The sequence below is a fragment of the Momordica charantia genome, assembly GCF_013281855.1.
Source record: "Momordica charantia cultivar OHB3-1 chromosome 7 unlocalized genomic scaffold, Mcharantia_2.0 BLBB01000007.1, whole genome shotgun sequence".
In the NCBI taxonomy this organism is placed as follows: domain Eukaryota; kingdom Viridiplantae; phylum Streptophyta; class Magnoliopsida; order Cucurbitales; family Cucurbitaceae; genus Momordica; species Momordica charantia.
This window is the reverse complement of record NW_028275165.1, coordinates 19,213,005-19,230,389: the sequence shown is the minus strand read 5'-3', so window position 1 is coordinate 19,230,389 and position 17,385 is coordinate 19,213,005. Positions and strand designations below refer to the sequence as shown.

Genomic DNA, 17,385 nt, shown 5'->3' with positions numbered 1-17,385 from the left:
TGGCATTTCTTTTTCCCCCAAATCAATAAAATAAGATGATAATAATAAATAAATAAATAAAAAGGAAAACTCCTCCCTTTCCTCTTTTGCTAACCGACAAATCGGCGATGGGGGAAAGATAATGGTGGGCCCAGATTACCCTTCTCTGGTGGGGTCTACTCTTTCCTACGTGGCAGCTCTCGGCTTACACCAAATATTGTTTTTTTATTCAGCCATGATAATTTCACCTCCAAAATCTTGAGCATCTGTCCACGTGGTGGGAGCGTACCGGGCTGTGGGAGTGGCTTGCGTGACAGACGGGTGGGGTTATCGGTGCTGCGATATTGTATTAGATATTTAGTTATTTACCCGCATGTGAGCACGGGAAATGGATGAAGATCCGAGGTGGGTGCTTATGCAGTAAGCGGATAGGATGTAACCAATCACGCGCTGACACGTAGCAGGAGTAATTGCTCAGACTCCCGCTTATGGGCTTGGTTGGTTGGTGTTTTTCCTTTTTTTTTAGGGTTTAATAATTTATTAATTACTGTGGGAGTGAATAGTGAACACCGAAATTTGACCGCGGCAGGAGAGAGAGAGAGATATACAGAGAGAAGAAGAAAAATATAAAATAAAAAAAGTGGGACCGAGGGCCACGTCAGCTTATGCTGCCACATAACGCGAACGTGACAATAGGCCAAGGGAGGGAAGGAAATTATTAATATAATAGGCAGCGCACAAGTGGGACCCACGGTTCTCGGAAATTCCGCGACCGTGACTCTGAGTTTCCTCCCCGTCTCTACTCACAGGAGGGCCGTGCGATGGAAGGGATCGGACGGTCGAGAAACGGCGCGCTGATCGACACGGAGGGGCCTGTTTGGTTCGGTGCCAGCTCGGCGTCGATTGAACTGTGGAATCAGTGGTTATTTATTTATTTATTATTTGTTTATAGGGACAAGGTGGCTACGTCAGACAATGATCCAACGGTGGAAACAGTGGGTGATTAGGGAGATAAAAGAGATCGGGACGGTTAATTTTCACCAACAGGGAGTGCTTTTCACGTGGCCCCCACTAATCAATTCTCGAAATATCGACAATTTAAAGGCAAAATAAAAATAAAAATAAAAATGAAAACGTGGAACCGAATAATGAACTTGACCGGTTGGAACGATATTTTCTGAGGCCACCTAGATTCCTTGCGATCGTCGTGTTGCTTTTACCGACGTCTTCGCTACCGGCTATAGCCAGTCATCACATCTTTTGGAAAAATTCAAGCACCCCTTGAACTACGATCGTGCCCTACATCTCTCTCTCTCTCATCACTATATCTGAGTTCTAATTTTTTCCTTTTTTTTGGTTTGGGGGTTTCGTAATATTAATAATTTATTGGATACTGAAAAAAATGAATAAAATAGAAAAGCGGTAGCGAGTAAATACGAAAGCTTGGAAGGGAAGAAAAGACTGTGACACGTGGCTGTCTAGTGACAAAAAAGGGGTCCCACCGCAGGCAACGTCTAGGATTTGGCCATGTTGGCATGGCGTGAAATGGTGACCGGTGGATCTGTCGGGAAGGGACGGTGGGGATGGAGTGGCGTTTGGGGAGGGTGAATCGTGGCCGTCCAGGAGGCTCTGGTGTGGGTTTCGCTTTAGTGAAATAGAGCAAAGGAGGAGAGCGAGAAAGAGGACAGAGTTAAAGGGGTGAGGGAGGGAGAGAGAGAGAGAGAGAGAGAGAGAGAAAAAGAGGAGAGAGAGAGAGAGGGAGGACTAACAAGCTCCAGATAAAGAGATTGAAGCAAAGATTTAGATAAGCGAAAAGCTACCATTTTTTCTTCTTCTTCTTCTTCTGCAGATAGAGTTCATAGTGGAGGAATCTTTTTTCTTCTTCTCCCCTTTCTTTCATTTCTCTACCGGTTTCCAGCCGGAGAGGGCGATTTCTCCTTTTTTCCGGCGATTTTAGTTAGGTTTTTCTTTTACAAAGAGATGAGATTAGTCTTCGGGTATAGCTGATTCAGGATCGTATCGGATATGGATAGAAACAGAGAAGCCAGAAGGACCACCACCATGGCCGCTTCCAACGGCCTCTCTAGACGTAGATACAGGACTAGCAGTCTTCGTGACTCTCCAGGTCTCAATTTTCTCAGATCTAACTTTTTTCTTCCCCTTTTTTTTGTCTTTGATTTTGATTGGGGTTTTTTTTTTGTTCTGCAGAGGATGACGGGCCGCTGGAGTTACAGGATACGGTGAGGTTGAGAGATCGAGGTAGCGGGAAGAAAGATCGAGATCGAGATAGGGACAGAGACAGAGATCGGGACCGCGATAGAGATAGAGATCGGCTGAGCAGGAGCAAGAGGAGGAGAGCTGATAGATTGATTCATGGTGGTGGTAGCAATAGAGAAGATGGAGGAGAAGATAGTTCCGAGGAGAGTGTAAATGACGAGGATGACGACGAAGACGACGATGGCGGTGGTGGAGCCTCCGTCAGAATGCTTCCTCCGAATCCGGCCTCGATTTTGAACCATCGGAAGAGTTTTCCGCCGGCCAAGAGTTTTAGACCAGCTCCGTCGTGGAAGGCCGCCGATGAAATGATTGGAGTGTCGGTGCCGAGAAAAGCCCGGTCAGGTAGGGATTTCCCCTCTTTTGCCTGCCCTAGGTCGAAAACGGGGATTCTGATGATTTTCTTAATTTCTTCTCCTTTTTTTGTGTTTCCTTTGTGTTTCTTTCAGCCTCTACGAAGAGGTCTCACGAATGCTGGCCGGCAGCAGCGGGCGGCGGAATGGTGACGGAGCCGGCCATTCACCGGCAGGCTTCGACATCTCCAGTGCGGCCTAATCTTACGGCAATGGCGACGCTTCAGCCTCCAGCCTCGCCGTCTTCTTCCAATGCTCCGGTGAGGAAGAAGCTGGTCGGTCTTTGGTCTTACTTCTACTACTACTACTACTACTCCGTTTATATCTTTTCTGATTCTGTTTTTGGGGGAGTTGGTATCTGACGAGACCCGTCTGTTGTTTTAGAAGCAAACCGGACCCAAACTCCGGCCGCCCAAATCCTCGTCGTCAAAACCATCTTCCACGGCGCAGGATGAGATCGAGATCGAGATTGCCGAAGTCTTGTACGGAATGATGAGACAGCCTCAGGGTCCTCCGAAACAAGAAACTTCCACCACTGATTCCATGAAGTTCGATCCTAAATCCACAACTGATGGGAAATCCAGAGTTTCGTCGCCGATTTCAAACTCTTCCTCTGCTTTACCTGCCCCTTCCATTTTGCCTCACAATTCTGGCTCTTCTATCGCTCCGATCTCTGCCACCGGTGAGTATTATTATTAATTTTTTTAATGTTTTTCTTGTTTAGTTTTCGAGTTCTTGAAACTGACGCGAATTTTATGTTTCCGATGTGAAATTGCAGCACCCAAAAGGAAAAGACCGCGTCATATAAAGTACGACGACGAGAACACGGCGACTTTCAGCCTCCGGAATAGCCCCATTTCGTCCACGGCAAAAGCGGAGACGGATCAGCCTGCCAACGCCGAGATCCCTTCACCAAGTGTAGAAAAAGTACCAGGATCTGCAGCTGAAAATGGAGGAGTTTCGAACGAGTCTGGTAATTTTCAGGCCGTACCCGCACCATCGGAGTCCCATCCAGAACCCATGAAGGTAGAAACAACGACTGCTGTGTCCAATTCAAAGCCATTGACTGAAGAATCGGACTGCAAAGATTTGGGTACAAGTAAGGAAGAAGCTCAATCTCCGCCCCATAAGGAATCAAATGGCTCTAGATTGGAAGATAAGCGAGAGGATATGACAGCTACCAAATCGTAAGCACATCAGGAAAAAAAAAAAGAAAAAAAAAACTTCACCTATTTTCTTTCAAAGTTGCCCAAATTAATAAATTTTTCCTTTTTTGGGATACCCACAGAAATTCATCCAGCTTTGATGTTGAGAACCAGCGGGATGAAAAGTACAAGATAGATCTGATGGTGAACATAATCTTCTTCTTCTTCTTGTTCTTCATTTTTTACTCGTTCAGTCAATTTTTGCTAATAATTTAATATGAAAATAAGACTTTTTTTTCCTCTGTTGCTGCTGTACAGGCTCCTCCCCCATTACGTGCTTCTCCAGAAAGGGATGGTGAGATTGATTTTGTGGCCGTAGACGCTAAACCTATGGTCATAGATGCGGACACGGTAAGTGGGCCACCCCTACCTTCTCCTCTCCACTTGCTTAAAAGCTATGGCCCACTGAGGACTTAACTGTATATGACAATGTAGGAAATGAAGCCTTTGATAAAGGAAGAAGATAAAGGAGCAACAAGACTTGGGGGGAACAAAGAGGTGGTGAACGTGGAGTCCAAAGCAATTCCTGAGGAAAATGATTCAAAGAAACCCATTGTTGGCAAAGATAGGAATATTGATCTTCAGCTTGATTTAGAGAAGACCACCGACAGAGATGGCGCCAACAAGCTCCACCAGCATGTTCCGAAACAGCCACCGCAACCTGGCTGCGAAAAGGCTGGATCTGGTAGGTTCCCATTTCAAATCTCGTCCCCCTCTCTGGTTTTGGTTCAAAAGGGGTTGCTGCTGACTGAATGCTGTTCTTTTTAACTATCTTGTTCTTCAGCACAAGCGAGCTCTCTTCCTTTGCCTATTTCTCTACCTGGCTGGCCGAGCGGACTGCCTCCTATGGGGTACGGTCAGCTCAATCTGTTATATGGATCGATATAATGCTGTCTGTCACTTTTTTATTCTATTCATGGGATTAACGATGTCGTCTTTAACAGATATGTGGCGCCTCTGCCGGGAGTTGTATCGGTTGATGGAAGCACCTTGTCTACTGCAGCTATGCAGGTAGGCATTTCTGTGTTTCTTGGGACTTCTTTTTTACTTTTGTCTACTGTCCGTTTTCCCTTGCTATACAATTCTTAAGACTTTCCTTGTTTGGGTTTGTCAGCCGCCGAATTTGCTTTTCCCTCAACCTCGGCCGAAGAGGTGTGCGACACATTTCTACATTGCTCGGAATATACTGTATCATCAGCAAATTGCGAGGATGAATCCATTCTGGCCGGCTGCAGCAGGTTCTGCTTCTTTGTTTGGACCCAAGCATGGTAGCCTCAGCATTGTGCCCTCTGCAGATTTGCAAGGAAATGTTCCGAAAAGTGCTGCAAATGCAATGCAGGATAAGGGCCAGAGTATTGGAATGTTTCCGGGTCATGCCGGGAAGGATAATAGGGGTTCTCAAGCTGTTAACGTTGTGGATGCTGCTCAGAGAAAGCAAATTTTGCTTCAGCAAGCTCTACCACCAGGAGCACCTAGTAATATCTTGGTATAACTTATTAACTTTCCCTCCAAATACTTTTTTGTTTTATGGTCTGAGTTTTATTTCCCTCCCTCTTCTGCTCTATGCTGAATACGATTTTGTGTTCCTGGTGAATTTCAGCATGGGCCTGCTGCTTTCATTCTGCCTTTGAGCCAGCAACAGGCAGCCGTAGCGACTTCTGCTCGACCTGTTTCTGTGAAGTCTCCTCCTAGTGGGAATGCTAATAGCAATGCTGCTTCAAATGCCCCAAATCCTGCCTCTGTTAGTACCTCAGCAGCTGCAGCAATTGCTGCACCAGCAATGAGTTTCAACTATTCGAATATGCCTGGCAACGAACCGCAGTATTTGGCCATTTTGCAGAACAATGGATATACATATCCAATCCCGGCCCACGTTGGGGCGCCACCAGCTTATAGAGGAACCCACACTCATTCAATGCCGTTTTTCAATGGGTCGTTTTATTCTTCACAAATGCTTCATCCTTCACAGCTTCAGCAGCAGCAGCCACCACATCAGTCTCATCCTAATCATCAGGGACTTCAAAATGCTAATAATACTGCCAATGGTTCCTCATCTTCTCAAAAGAATCTATCTAATCAGCAGCAGAGGCCACCACATGGTAGCAGTGTCAGTGGAAACTTTCAAGGCTTTCCTCCTTCCTCCAGAAATCAGCCATCTCAATCACAGCAGCCACAGCAGCAGCAGAACCATGCCTCTCACCAAACAAGGCAGCTTGAGTCTGAGATTGGTGGTGAAGATAGCCCGTCCACTGCTGATAGTCGAGTATCTCTTTCTAACCTGAGTGTCTATGGTCCAAATTTTCCAATGCCGATGCATACTCCAAACTTTGCTTTGATGACTCCTGCCACAATGGCGGCTGCAGGTGGGGGGCCTAATGACAAGAAACAGCAGCCACAACCACAGCCGTCAGGCTCGAAAGGTCTGGAACCATCTCAAACTATTGCTGTGTCGTTTGCTGCTCCCAATGGGGCGCCTTCTGCTCCTGGGCTTGACCTTGCATCCATATCTCCGAACCATCCTATTTTCCAAAGCCTTCCTGAGATCACCAGGCAAGGGTACCATCAGATCATGGCTGCTGCTGCTGCTGCTCAGGTTGCTCAGCAGAAGAAGAATTACCGTGTGGCTGAAGAAGGAAAAACTGCACATTCTTCTATTGTGGATGACGAGAGAAAAAACATGTCGGTAAAGACTTCAACTGTTGGACAGTCCATTGCCTTCTCTAGAAACGATTTAGCTGAGACATCACTCTCCACCATACCAGCTGGGGCTGCTGTTGTTGATAGCTCTGCACGAACTCTTAACCTTGGTTCTACTGCTAGAGCTTCGGGTTCTGTTATGCCCTCCGCTATGACCGCTGTGAATATGTGTGGTTCTCAGCATCAACTGCAGCGAAATCAGCAGCAACAGCAACAGATAATTCAGCTGCAGAAACAGCAGCAATATGCAGCAGCAGCAGCAGCGGCAAGAACCAAATCATCAGCAACAAGTAATGGCAATGTTTATGCCGAGCATTCTCCTGCGTCTTCAATGGCAGCAAAGTTTCCCAATGCCTTGTCATCTTTTTCTCAAAATCTTGTCCAAAGTAATAGCAACAGTCCTGCTCAATCTCCTCAGTGGAAAAATTCTGTGAGAACCACATCTTCTCAGGTTCCAACCCCCTCTCTGTCTTCATCAAACACATCATCCATAAAAAATCTTCCCCAACAGCAGGGTCGCCCACAGCAGAACCACTCTCAGATCTCTTTTGCAGCTAACTCAAAATCCACAACTCAATCACAAGGGCAGCAGCCTGCAAGCAGTAATCAGTCTCCATCTCATGGAATGATTGGTTCACCAACACATTCTTCAATCTCAAAGGGTGCGGGTGGGAGCCCTCGGACCGCTACTTCCAGTTCCATGGGTCATAAGGTTGGTCAATCATCTTCTTTATCATCACAGCAAGCGAAGAATCCTTCATCTATGCCAAGCCAGAAGTCATCTCCCGTTGGAGGGAGGAATGTTACTTCAATCCTTGGCAATAATCAAATGAGCACTTCGAGTTCTGGAGCTAAATTGTCCCAACAGCCACAGCAGCAGCAGCAACATTTGCCGAAGCAAACATTGCAGCAAGCCCAGATGCTGTTCCCTTCTTATATGCAGGCCCAAGTTCCCCATTCAAGCAGCAGTGCAACTGCTTCACCTGCAAGTGGGTATTATCTTCAGAGGCGTCGTCCCGAGCAGCAATCCCAATCGCAGGGCTCGGGAGGAACGTCCTCCAATGGAATGTTGTCCCTTTGCCACCCTGTTACGCTTGGAGGTAGCAGCACTACTGATCCTGCCAAGGCGGTTGCTGCTGCTGCTGCTGCAGCTAACAACATGAAAGGCGGTGGCTTACCGACACAGGCGATTCTCCATCCTGCTCAGTTTGCTGCTGCACAGTCCTCTGGCAACCCTCATCAACTTGTACCTGCAGGCTTCCCTTACGTGCATACTGCTGCAGTGCAAGTGAAACCGACGGAGCAAAAACAACCCGCAGGTGGGTAGGATTATGGCCCTTGTCCTTAGCGGAACCCATCCAGCTCTTATTTCGAATTGGGACTGTAGATTTACAAACGGAATTTCTTGCCCAGAAGCCAACAATGGGCATCATATCTTATGGCAGCCTGAGAAGAAATGGAAGTTAAAAAAAAAGCGAAAGCAGCGGCACAGTCTGAATGCTGGTCGGACTAGAACCCACAATTTTGGGAAGCTGAGAGAGAGGAAGTGGGAAAATTGTCCTCCATTTGAGATGGCTTCAGATGTGGGTTGTTCAGTTTGTCTGTCTGGGGGGTCAGGTCTGGATGGGGGAGCGGAAAGGCAAATAAACAAACACAAAGAAGAATCTTTTGAGATACAAGGGGCAAAAAACAGCACTTTGCAGTGGCAAAAACCAACGAGAAATGAATGGAATGAAAGGAGAGGAAAAAAAGCAAGATTTCGTTTCCTTTGGGGGGGTGGGTTGTAATGGAGGTTTCTCTTTTCTTCTTCCTAAATATTTGATTTGATGACCTTTTTGAGGTTTTATTTGTCTCTTAAGAGCCTTAGAAACATCAGTTTCTCAACATATATATGTGCAGTGCAGTGCAGTGAAGAGAGGGTGTAGTTGTATGTACATGTTTGGCACGTATAATGGGATAGCCCTCAAAATTTTTTTGATTTAAGAAAAGGAAAGAAAAGAAAAGACAACTCAATCAATTTTCTTTTCTGCAAACTCCATTGTCGAGGCCATTTCTGTTTTTATATTCAAGTGGAAAACAGTTGAAAGAAGAGCCCTGTTTTTGGTGTAAAAATCTCACTGTGGCTTCTGCTAGAGATGCAGCAGTTATTGCAATATATGTTTGTTTGTGTGAGGGAAAGAAATTAAATGCTTGATTTTGAGAACATTGTTTATAAAATATTTTATGGCCAAATTTGGCGATTAGGGGAAGTCTGGATCTGTTGAAGAAGTGGGGCCTTTCCACAGCAATCAGGCTGAGGCTGCTGCTGCTGGGGAGTGGGGACTGCACATTTCTGACATGTTCCCCCTTATTATAACCTAATATATAAGATACTCTTGCACGTGTCTCCCCATTTTTATTTTATATATATATATATATATATCTTAATTTCATGTTCGCACATAGATGGTAAAATCACCCAACGTTTCTGTTTCTTGTATATAATTTTCTTAAGAAATCTACGAATTCTAAGCATTTTACAACTAAATTTGTTTCTTGTTTATCTATCTTTTTCTGGGAACATTCTTACCATTGCTAAAAAGTGCCGTAGGTGAACCTATGAGATATGTATATAACAAATCAATGGTGAAGAGGTTATTTTTGTAATTCGTCCATACGATAATAAGGTAGAACAATCATATACTATGATATAGAAGAAAAAAAAAACAGAACAAAAAACAAAAAAAAAGAGAGAGAAATTTGAAGATCTTGAAAGGCAAAAGGAAGACACATTGGTTTTCATCTTGGTATAGGGACCCATTTCCACTACAGAATCTATCCACACAATGCCCAAAATATATGTGACCATTTTGTCCTCAAAACTATTGCTGAAATTTATAAATCTTTTTTTGACATCCAATAATTAGATCAAACATGGGAGTTTAGTGGATGAATGAGTGAAAGTTTAACGAAGTTAAGGATATAAATTCGTATATTTCTTTAAAAAGAATTTAACTAAAAATGAGGTGGGGATTTGAACCTCTAAAATCTTTCGAAAAAGTTACTGAAGTTTAACTGATTGGATTATGTTCACGTGAGAATTTTATTTTTTCTTTTACGCTGACTTGGGGCAAAAGGGTCAACTCCCAACATGCATTTTCCTAAATTTTTTTAATGTTGCAAAACCCTTTCTTTTCTTTTTTGGATGATAAATGTATCCTAAAGAAAGGGCATTGAATAAACTATTGCACATCAAGAGAAACCCACGTACAAGGGAACTTGCTACATGCTTGGTGGGACAATGGTCATAAATTAGTCAAATAATTCAAAAACAATCAATGATGGGACATTTATGTATTATATGTCTCAAAATGAAAAGCAATTATTTTCTCTAACTTTGTATCAATGGTTTTCTTTTTCAATGTTAATTTCACATCGTTAAGATAATTAAGCTTCGTCGATTAAGATCAATTCAATTTGAGTTCCTCTTTCGTAACAAGAACGGTATAGCATCTATTTCAATTTGGATGATCAAATATATTGATGCGTACCTATCTATAATGGATTTGAAATTACCAAAGTTTTTTTACTTTTTTTAAATGAAATTTGATATTGGGGTAGGATCCACCAAAGTCCGTACGGACAAACAATTAATCATACAGCATGGATGGGTGGTACTAGGGATAGAGAATATTCATGAGAGTTTTGTCCATTTACTGTTTCTCTTTTACCTTCTTTTTTTTTTCTTTTTTTCGGAGTATTATATTATAAATGAAAAAGGGTTTGGAGTAGGATTTTAAATATTCGTCTACATGTTGACATTTCTACGTGTCGAATGTTGAAGTTTTTGCAATCCAAAGATTGAATATCCTTCTTACCATGTGAAACAATACCATCATGAATATGTAACTGTGTTAAGTTTCTAATACAAATACTTGAGTTATTTGATGTTTAACTACAGGTAGATTTGTTTTTCAGTTAATGGTGTTTTCTCTTTAATATCATGATATATGTGTAAGTCCAAGTCGAGACTTGTAAAGAGAAATTTGCTAGGATGAGATTTGTGAACAAATTAATGATTCGATTTAGATTTGTCATGGAGTTTTGTGTTGAGATATCGACATGATATTATAGGCTGAGAGTTATGGAAATGTGACCTTTTAGTTCAAATATCCTCATGAGGGGTTTTGTAGATTTAATACCATGTTGAGAAATATCGTCATCGATTGAGTCTGGGAGATAATTCTTGACGCAAGTAATTTCTGTATTCATGGATGGGTCCAGCTATTCTATTAAATCAATTACAATTTTGGAGACGGAAGGAGCACAATTCTCGATTCTTTTTCCTTTTGTACATGTCCTATCAGGACGAACATTGTTCTTTTCTTTTCTCTTATTTTGAGTGTTATCTGATCTCTATTTTCTATGTCAAGTTCATTTTTCTTCATCTGGATTTCTGAAAAACAAAGAATATTTATTGCAACATACTAGTCGCTAAAATGGAGCTTCATTTCTACATCAAACAAGCAGCGAGTTTGATGTATGATCTTCACACCATAGTAAATTAACAAACTCAAGTGTAAATGTCAATTTATTAGAAGATTGATAATAGTTATTTTTTTCTTCTTATGGATGATGTTTTGGACATGCCAAAGTATCTAAAGTCATTGTAATACCAGAGTCTAAAGTTATTTTCACTGTAAGAGAATTAGGTGATGAATATTTATCCATAGGTTTAATATCAACATGATGGATAAATTGACGGATCCATAGTATTAAAAAAAGTTACAAAATATAACATTATATTATTATTAATCATTTTAAAATTATTTAGAAATTGTGAAATGTGCTTATTTGTTAATTTCATTCTTTTAAATATATATATATATTTTTATTTTTATAATCATTCCAAAAATATCCATCAACATCTATATTTCAATCGATATTTCTATATTGAGATCTCAACCTTTCAATTCGCATCAATATTTAAAGATTAGTGATAATGTTCGATCACTTGAATTATATTGTTTAGGCAGGTCGACTCTTTTTTGTTTTCTTTGACCTGCGACACTTTTTGTTTTCTATTTTCATCCACTTATTATAGTAGACTAATTTTGAAGAATTAGGTTGGAAGGTTTCACCCAGCTTTAAGTCAAAGTTTTCGTCTACAAATTTGAAATTTCGTCTCTATTAAAATATATATATATATATATATATATATATATATATAACAAAGTTCCACTCCAAAACAACATAAGAATCTTGCTAAAGGTCAATTAAAGAAACTTTACTCTAAAACAAACATTAAAAACAAAATAAAACAAAAAAGAGGTTAAAAAAAGGTTGTACAAAAAAAAAATGATGAAAGTCACAAGTTTAAATTTTTATATTTTATTTTGTTCATTAAACACTCAATCATTTTGTTTTAACAATCGTGGGGGAGAATAAGACAACTTTGAAGACAATTATTTCTGTTCCATTTGTGAATAGAGGTACCATAATTGACAAGATATCTCGGATTCTTCTCCGATGATTTTTGAAAAGGTGTTCAGTGGACTAAAATTTATCCATATTCCTAGTGACAAGCTGTTTTATTGGTCAAATGTGTCATTTCTTAGCGTTTCTATATCCTTTTGAACAATTGTTTTCCTTGGTGGATAGTGATGGTGATGTGTGGTCACCCCTCTTCTAATGTAACCCTTAGTGATTTTATTTTTATTTAATGCAATATTTGTTTGGAAAGTAATGTAACCTTAAATTTATTTTTATTGCAATTCACCAAAATTTTCTTGACAGTAAACTTTATGGGCTGTGGAATTGACTTGTGACTTCATAATTATAATTGGCATTGAAGATATAGACTTCAAATCATCATCTAAAAAAGTTACATTAAAACAAAAACTTAACAAACTTGACTTAAAAGATTGGTTTAGATAAAAAAAATCGACCACATTTCACCTTTCAAATATGTACGAAAACTCAAGAACCACGACACACCTACGCTCTAAACCTATATTATAAAATTAGAAAAACAAAAGTAACCCAAAAGGCAAAAGCCTTTTGAGATACAAAACTAGACAATAATGAAAGCATATATTTGTGGAAAATCAAAGATTTGTTGCATATAATTATTTTCAAATGGTAGCCCAAAAATCATTATTGGTTGTTATGCGACACTTTTTGTGACAAGTATTAATGTGTAACCTTACAATTCAAATATTAGGGCAGGTCCCCATTTTGGAGGGAATTGGTATTTTGTGTAGTGGGGCAATCATCATAAATTGGTCAACACATCACCAAACAACCAAAAGACACCATACTTCATAACATCACTATTTATCAAATATGTATAAGGAAAAAAAAAACTTTGATAGTGATAAATTCCAAATTCTTGATTTGATTAGAACTTAATTATTGTTGGGATATTTGACAAGATGTTATGCCTTTTGAATTCGGTCGTGCGTGGCTTAATATTGATGGAGATGTTGTTATTGCTTATATACTCATAATTTCTCTGTCTAACCAATATTAGAACGACTGTATCATATATTTGACAATGATCATTTTCCTTGTTAAAAAATTCATTTAAACTTATTCCTTCGACAGTTGTTCATTCTTTCAAATTCTTCACCACATCAAGAGTTTGTATTTATTTGAGTCAATTTCTTTTATTCGAAGCACACTATTTTCTCAGTAAATCATGTAAAATTCTTGGTGACATCTTTTAAACTGGACCTAACGAAAATATCATTGACTATCCTTAAAATAATCTTTTTGAGAATACTGTCTTGTTTAATTAAGCTATATCATAACTAAGTCTAGTTTCAATATGAGATAACTTAGCGTTTCTTTTATTCAAAAAGAGATGTATATATCCGACTAAAAAATTATAAATTCGAATTTGTACTCTCATATATTATATTGTTGTAATAAAAAGATAGAACAAAACTAAATAATTTAGTCTAATTTATTGTGACATCATTAGAGGGAGAGAGAGGGAGATCGGACGGTGGAGATGAAATGAGGGGGGTGAGATAGATGACTTTGGCGATGGCCATCCAAAAATGTTGGGATGACAAGAAAAGTGCACCAACCAAGCCAACTTGTCTAAATTTGTTTTTTTTTTTTTTAAATATATATATAAGATAAGGAAAAAAAAAAGAAAAAGAAAAAGGGGAAAAGTGGGTCCCACAAGTGTTTGAACCGCGGGGCCCACCATAACAGACAAGAAAGGATGTGGCAGAATCAACGACAACGACACCGTTTTTGTCTCTCCCTCTCTCTCTCTCTCTCATAAAAATGCGCTGAATCTTTAGTCTAACCAAAAACCACCCTTAATAATGCCCAATAAAAATCATATATATATACAAAAAGTAATGTTAATTAAAATATCTCTTTTTTTTTTCTTTTTTTATATATCCTATTTTAAACCTTTCAAATTCTCAATTGGGTACAAAGAAAATGGTAGATGAAAAGTTGACAAGTACATGTTACTCATCAAAACAAAACAAAGTTAAGCTATAAATGATTTACTATGATCGAAAGTTCTAATCTTGAAACTCCACATTTGTTGTACTAAAAAATTTAAAATAAAAGTTAGACATGTTACTTTGTTGTTGATTGGAACATGAAAATCTTTGCTTGATGGAAAAATCTGACCCGTCCGTTGATTTCAAATGATGTTGTTCGATGAGAAATTCAAGGAAGAGAAAACTCGAACGAACTTGTATTTGTATTGAATATATGTAGTGTTACAATCTCTAATGTATGATCCTTTGATTAATTTTCTGAACTTTAATTTGAGGGTTTGTGAGTTTGTTCTCGAATCAACGACTTTGCGCCTTCAACTTCTAGCGTATTGAATTTCGACTGTGAAGCTTGATGCTTGACGAAGTTTGTGGCTTGATGAAGTCTTTGGTCGGTTGCTTGGCGAAGAGAAGATTCGTAATTCTTGAAGTCTTGTAGTCTTCAAGTCTTTCGTTCTTCGATTCTTGTTGGTTTTGGATGCTTCGCACTCTGAATAGTTGTAGATGATTCTAAATGTTTCGAAGGCTCTGAATCTCCAATGCTTATAGAGGGCTTAATGGGTCATGAGCTTGGACCCAGTCTCTTCATGTATTTTGATCAAATTAGTTGATTTCATCGGACGACAATAAGAGAGACGTGTGACATAATTTGATTTATCGATTTTAAAACTAATTTAGAACACGTGTAATTTTATCCAACAAACATGTTAAGTGTCCAAGTATATATGTTAACAAATTTTACCGATTTTCCTTTTTATGTATGGGCCTTGAGAACTTTTAATGTATTAGAGGTAGAGTTGAAAATTTGAAAAGATTAAAACCCAAATTAATAGAAATATACATTATAGCATGTTTATAATATTATAATCCAAAGGCCCAAAATGAATGGAAATTAAACTTTTCAATTCACTGCATCTTTGTTTATTTTTCTTTATTCACGAAGGAATTATTGAACTAGAGAAAAACTACGTGATTATTTAGAATTTATATTCGGTGATTATTAAGGAGCACGAAAATTTTCAAATCTGTAACCAACAATTGTTAGAAAGCAGCTACGTAACTCAACGGTTGAGATATCTTATTCTTTATTTTGAAATGGGAAGCTTCAATCCCCCGTTCTCATATTTAAAATTAAAAAAAAAGGACTTTTCAAACTGTAATAAATGCGGTCCAATCTTCGAAGATGTAACTGCCACGTAAAATTTAGTGATAATAATATTACTTATTATTATTATGCAGGGGTATTGTTGTAATTACATCATTATGGAAGGGTTAATATATGTGCCCACTCAGTTCCATTTTCATAGGTTAATATTAGTCGCTCCCATTTCCGTACTATCTTTCCAGGGTGTTCTTCTTGTACCTTTTTATATAATAAAATTAAATTTCTCCATATTGTTTTTAGGTTCAGTAATAAAGTTTTAAAAAATTCAAAACCTTATTTTGGTTTGTGCTATTATGATGTATCAATTATTTAATAAGTATTCTATTCTGACTTAAAAAGTGTGTATAAGCGTATTAACAATCAACTGCTTTACTATATCAAAATATTAAATTTTAGATAGAAGACCCCCAACCGTAATGGTCGAGTGAGGTGAGCTTTAAATGGGGTAAAAATTAAAAATCGAATAGCAACAATAACCAAGATTATTATTTTTTGAAATTCAAATGTTAAAGTAGACATTTTGAAAATGTGAGGAATATTAGGGGTATAAATTTAGAGATAGTTTCTTAATAATTGTTTTAAGGTAGCCAATCATTATTCTATTTTTGAAAAAATAATTCTATGGAACAATAAGAGAGAAAAGCAACAATGCTTTTAAAATAGTAAGAGAGAATGGTGAGATAATCATTTAAAAAGAAAAGGGGAAAAATGAATGGTTTGAAATAGTTTTGATGTGTGAATGTTGATGTGCTAATAATAGTTAGAATTATGTGGCAGAATGAGAGACAGTTGTGAACTAAATATTTGGAAGCAAAGGTTTTTTTTTTCTTTTTCTTTTATTATTATTATTATTATTTTTTATTTTGTAGATACCATTATGTCATTAGATTTGCAAAATTTTGTTGCTAAGATTATTAGTGCTTCTTGACAATGAAGTCACCAAAGCTCTCCACTTTGGGTAATTGGACAAATTCTAAACTTTAATTTTTTTTTCATATAATGTTTATATGAACTTTATTATGTAGGTTATATTACAAATGTAGTTGTGGGGTTAACTACATGGCCGACTTGATTCTGCCGGAATCAGAATCGAGAGAGTCGGCCTAACAGGTCGACCTCAGCAACATAGGCAAACAGGCGAATAGCCAAGCCTCACCCATCGCGACAGGGAATAGAATAGTTAATGGCAAGGACTAAAGGTTGTTCAGGAGAACCATGCCCGAGCAGTGGAATACACTGATGAGATGCATATTTACCCTATCTACGGCTATAAATACATCACTCACCCATGGGCCCAGGAACGAGATCTGTCGATGCTGACCTATTGAGCTTGGATTAAATACTGACTTAGGCATCGGAGTGGCTTACCTCCTTGCAGGTACTCGGAAATCTATTCCAAGTGTCGCCAACTGACCTCTGAACTCATCCTCCATACCTCGACAGGCTTATGCAGCAAAACTAGTCTATGATTATTTGAACTTTATTTCAATTCCCTCCCCATAGTTTTATAGGTCTAAATTTAATTTTATGATTTTAAAATTTTCAATTTGGTTTGAATAAATTAGACCTCATCTCATAAGAATTATTAATTTGTTTAGCTTTTTCACTTTCCTAATTTGAAAATAAAAAAGAAAATGATGTTTGGAGATTACGTGTCCACTTGATGGCCGTTTAGGATATATTGTTAATCTATATTATCTTATATATTACGTGTAGAAACAGCATCTGGTTTTGGTCATCCAAGGCCATGATTTGGTGACCATAAATAATCCAAATATGCTTCATCGCTTCCAAATCCATTTAAAACTTAGGTCTTTAAAATAATAATAATGTCTGTGTCACGTAACCAAATAATTAAATCTTCTCCAAGGCCATATCATATGATAAGTTAATGAATAATTTAATACGACAAATGTTAAAGCAAATATAACTTATAATAAGACAAAATGCCAGAATCGCCATCTTTTCTTGATCTTTCCCACGTGAAATAACCTGGAATCACTGCAGATTTCATGGATTTTTCCCAGATAAAAATGAATCATCAAAACCTTATTCTATTAAACAATAATGTCTGAATAATAATAAGCTGTCAGTCTCTAGTGGTTTGTCTATGAAACAGCAAGATTAGAAGCCCACTTTATAGCCACTACTAAATTTCTTAATTGGGCAATTCTTGACGATGGAATAAATTGATAAACCCATAATAA

The 17,385-nt window shown here is 38.5% G+C and overlaps 1 protein-coding gene across 4 annotated transcripts; it reads left to right on the top strand.

Moving 5' to 3' along the window:
• Positions 1 to 1,662: 1,662 nt before the first annotated feature.
• On the top strand, positions 1,663 to 8,597 carry TIC (time for coffee). 4 transcript variants are annotated; one of them, XM_022282726.2, is made up of 12 exons: positions 1,663 to 2,104; positions 2,188 to 2,598; positions 2,703 to 2,866; positions 2,994 to 3,288; positions 3,385 to 3,793; positions 3,895 to 3,955; positions 4,070 to 4,162; positions 4,247 to 4,496; positions 4,596 to 4,662; positions 4,756 to 4,822; positions 4,926 to 5,297; positions 5,412 to 8,597. In XM_022282726.2, the coding sequence occupies exons 1-12, from the start codon at positions 2,005 to 2,007 to the stop codon at positions 7,833 to 7,835; spliced, it is 4,713 nt and encodes a 1,570-aa protein (XP_022138418.1). In that variant the 5' UTR covers positions 1,663 to 2,004; the 3' UTR covers positions 7,836 to 8,597. The 4 variants fall into 4 exon arrangements, with proteins under 4 accessions (XP_022138418.1, XP_022138417.1, XP_022138416.1 ...); XM_022282725.2 differs by having other exon boundaries at positions 2,991 to 3,288; XM_022282724.2 differs by having other exon boundaries at positions 2,703 to 2,881.
• Positions 8,598 to 17,385: the final 8,788 nt, after the last annotated feature.

Excerpts from the sequence above, each read along its gene's own strand:
- TIC (XM_022282723.2), top strand. The coding sequence starts at position 2,005 with ATGGATAGAAACAGAGAAGCCAGAAGGACCACCACCATGGCCGCTTCC. Across the intron at positions 2,599-2,702 it reads GCCGAGAAAAGCCCGGTCAG|CCTCTACGAAGAGGTCTCAC; the intron begins GTAGGGATTTCC and ends TGTTTCTTTCAG. Across the intron at positions 3,956-4,069 it reads AGTACAAGATAGATCTGATG|GCTCCTCCCCCATTACGTGC; the intron begins GTGAACATAATC and ends GCTGCTGTACAG.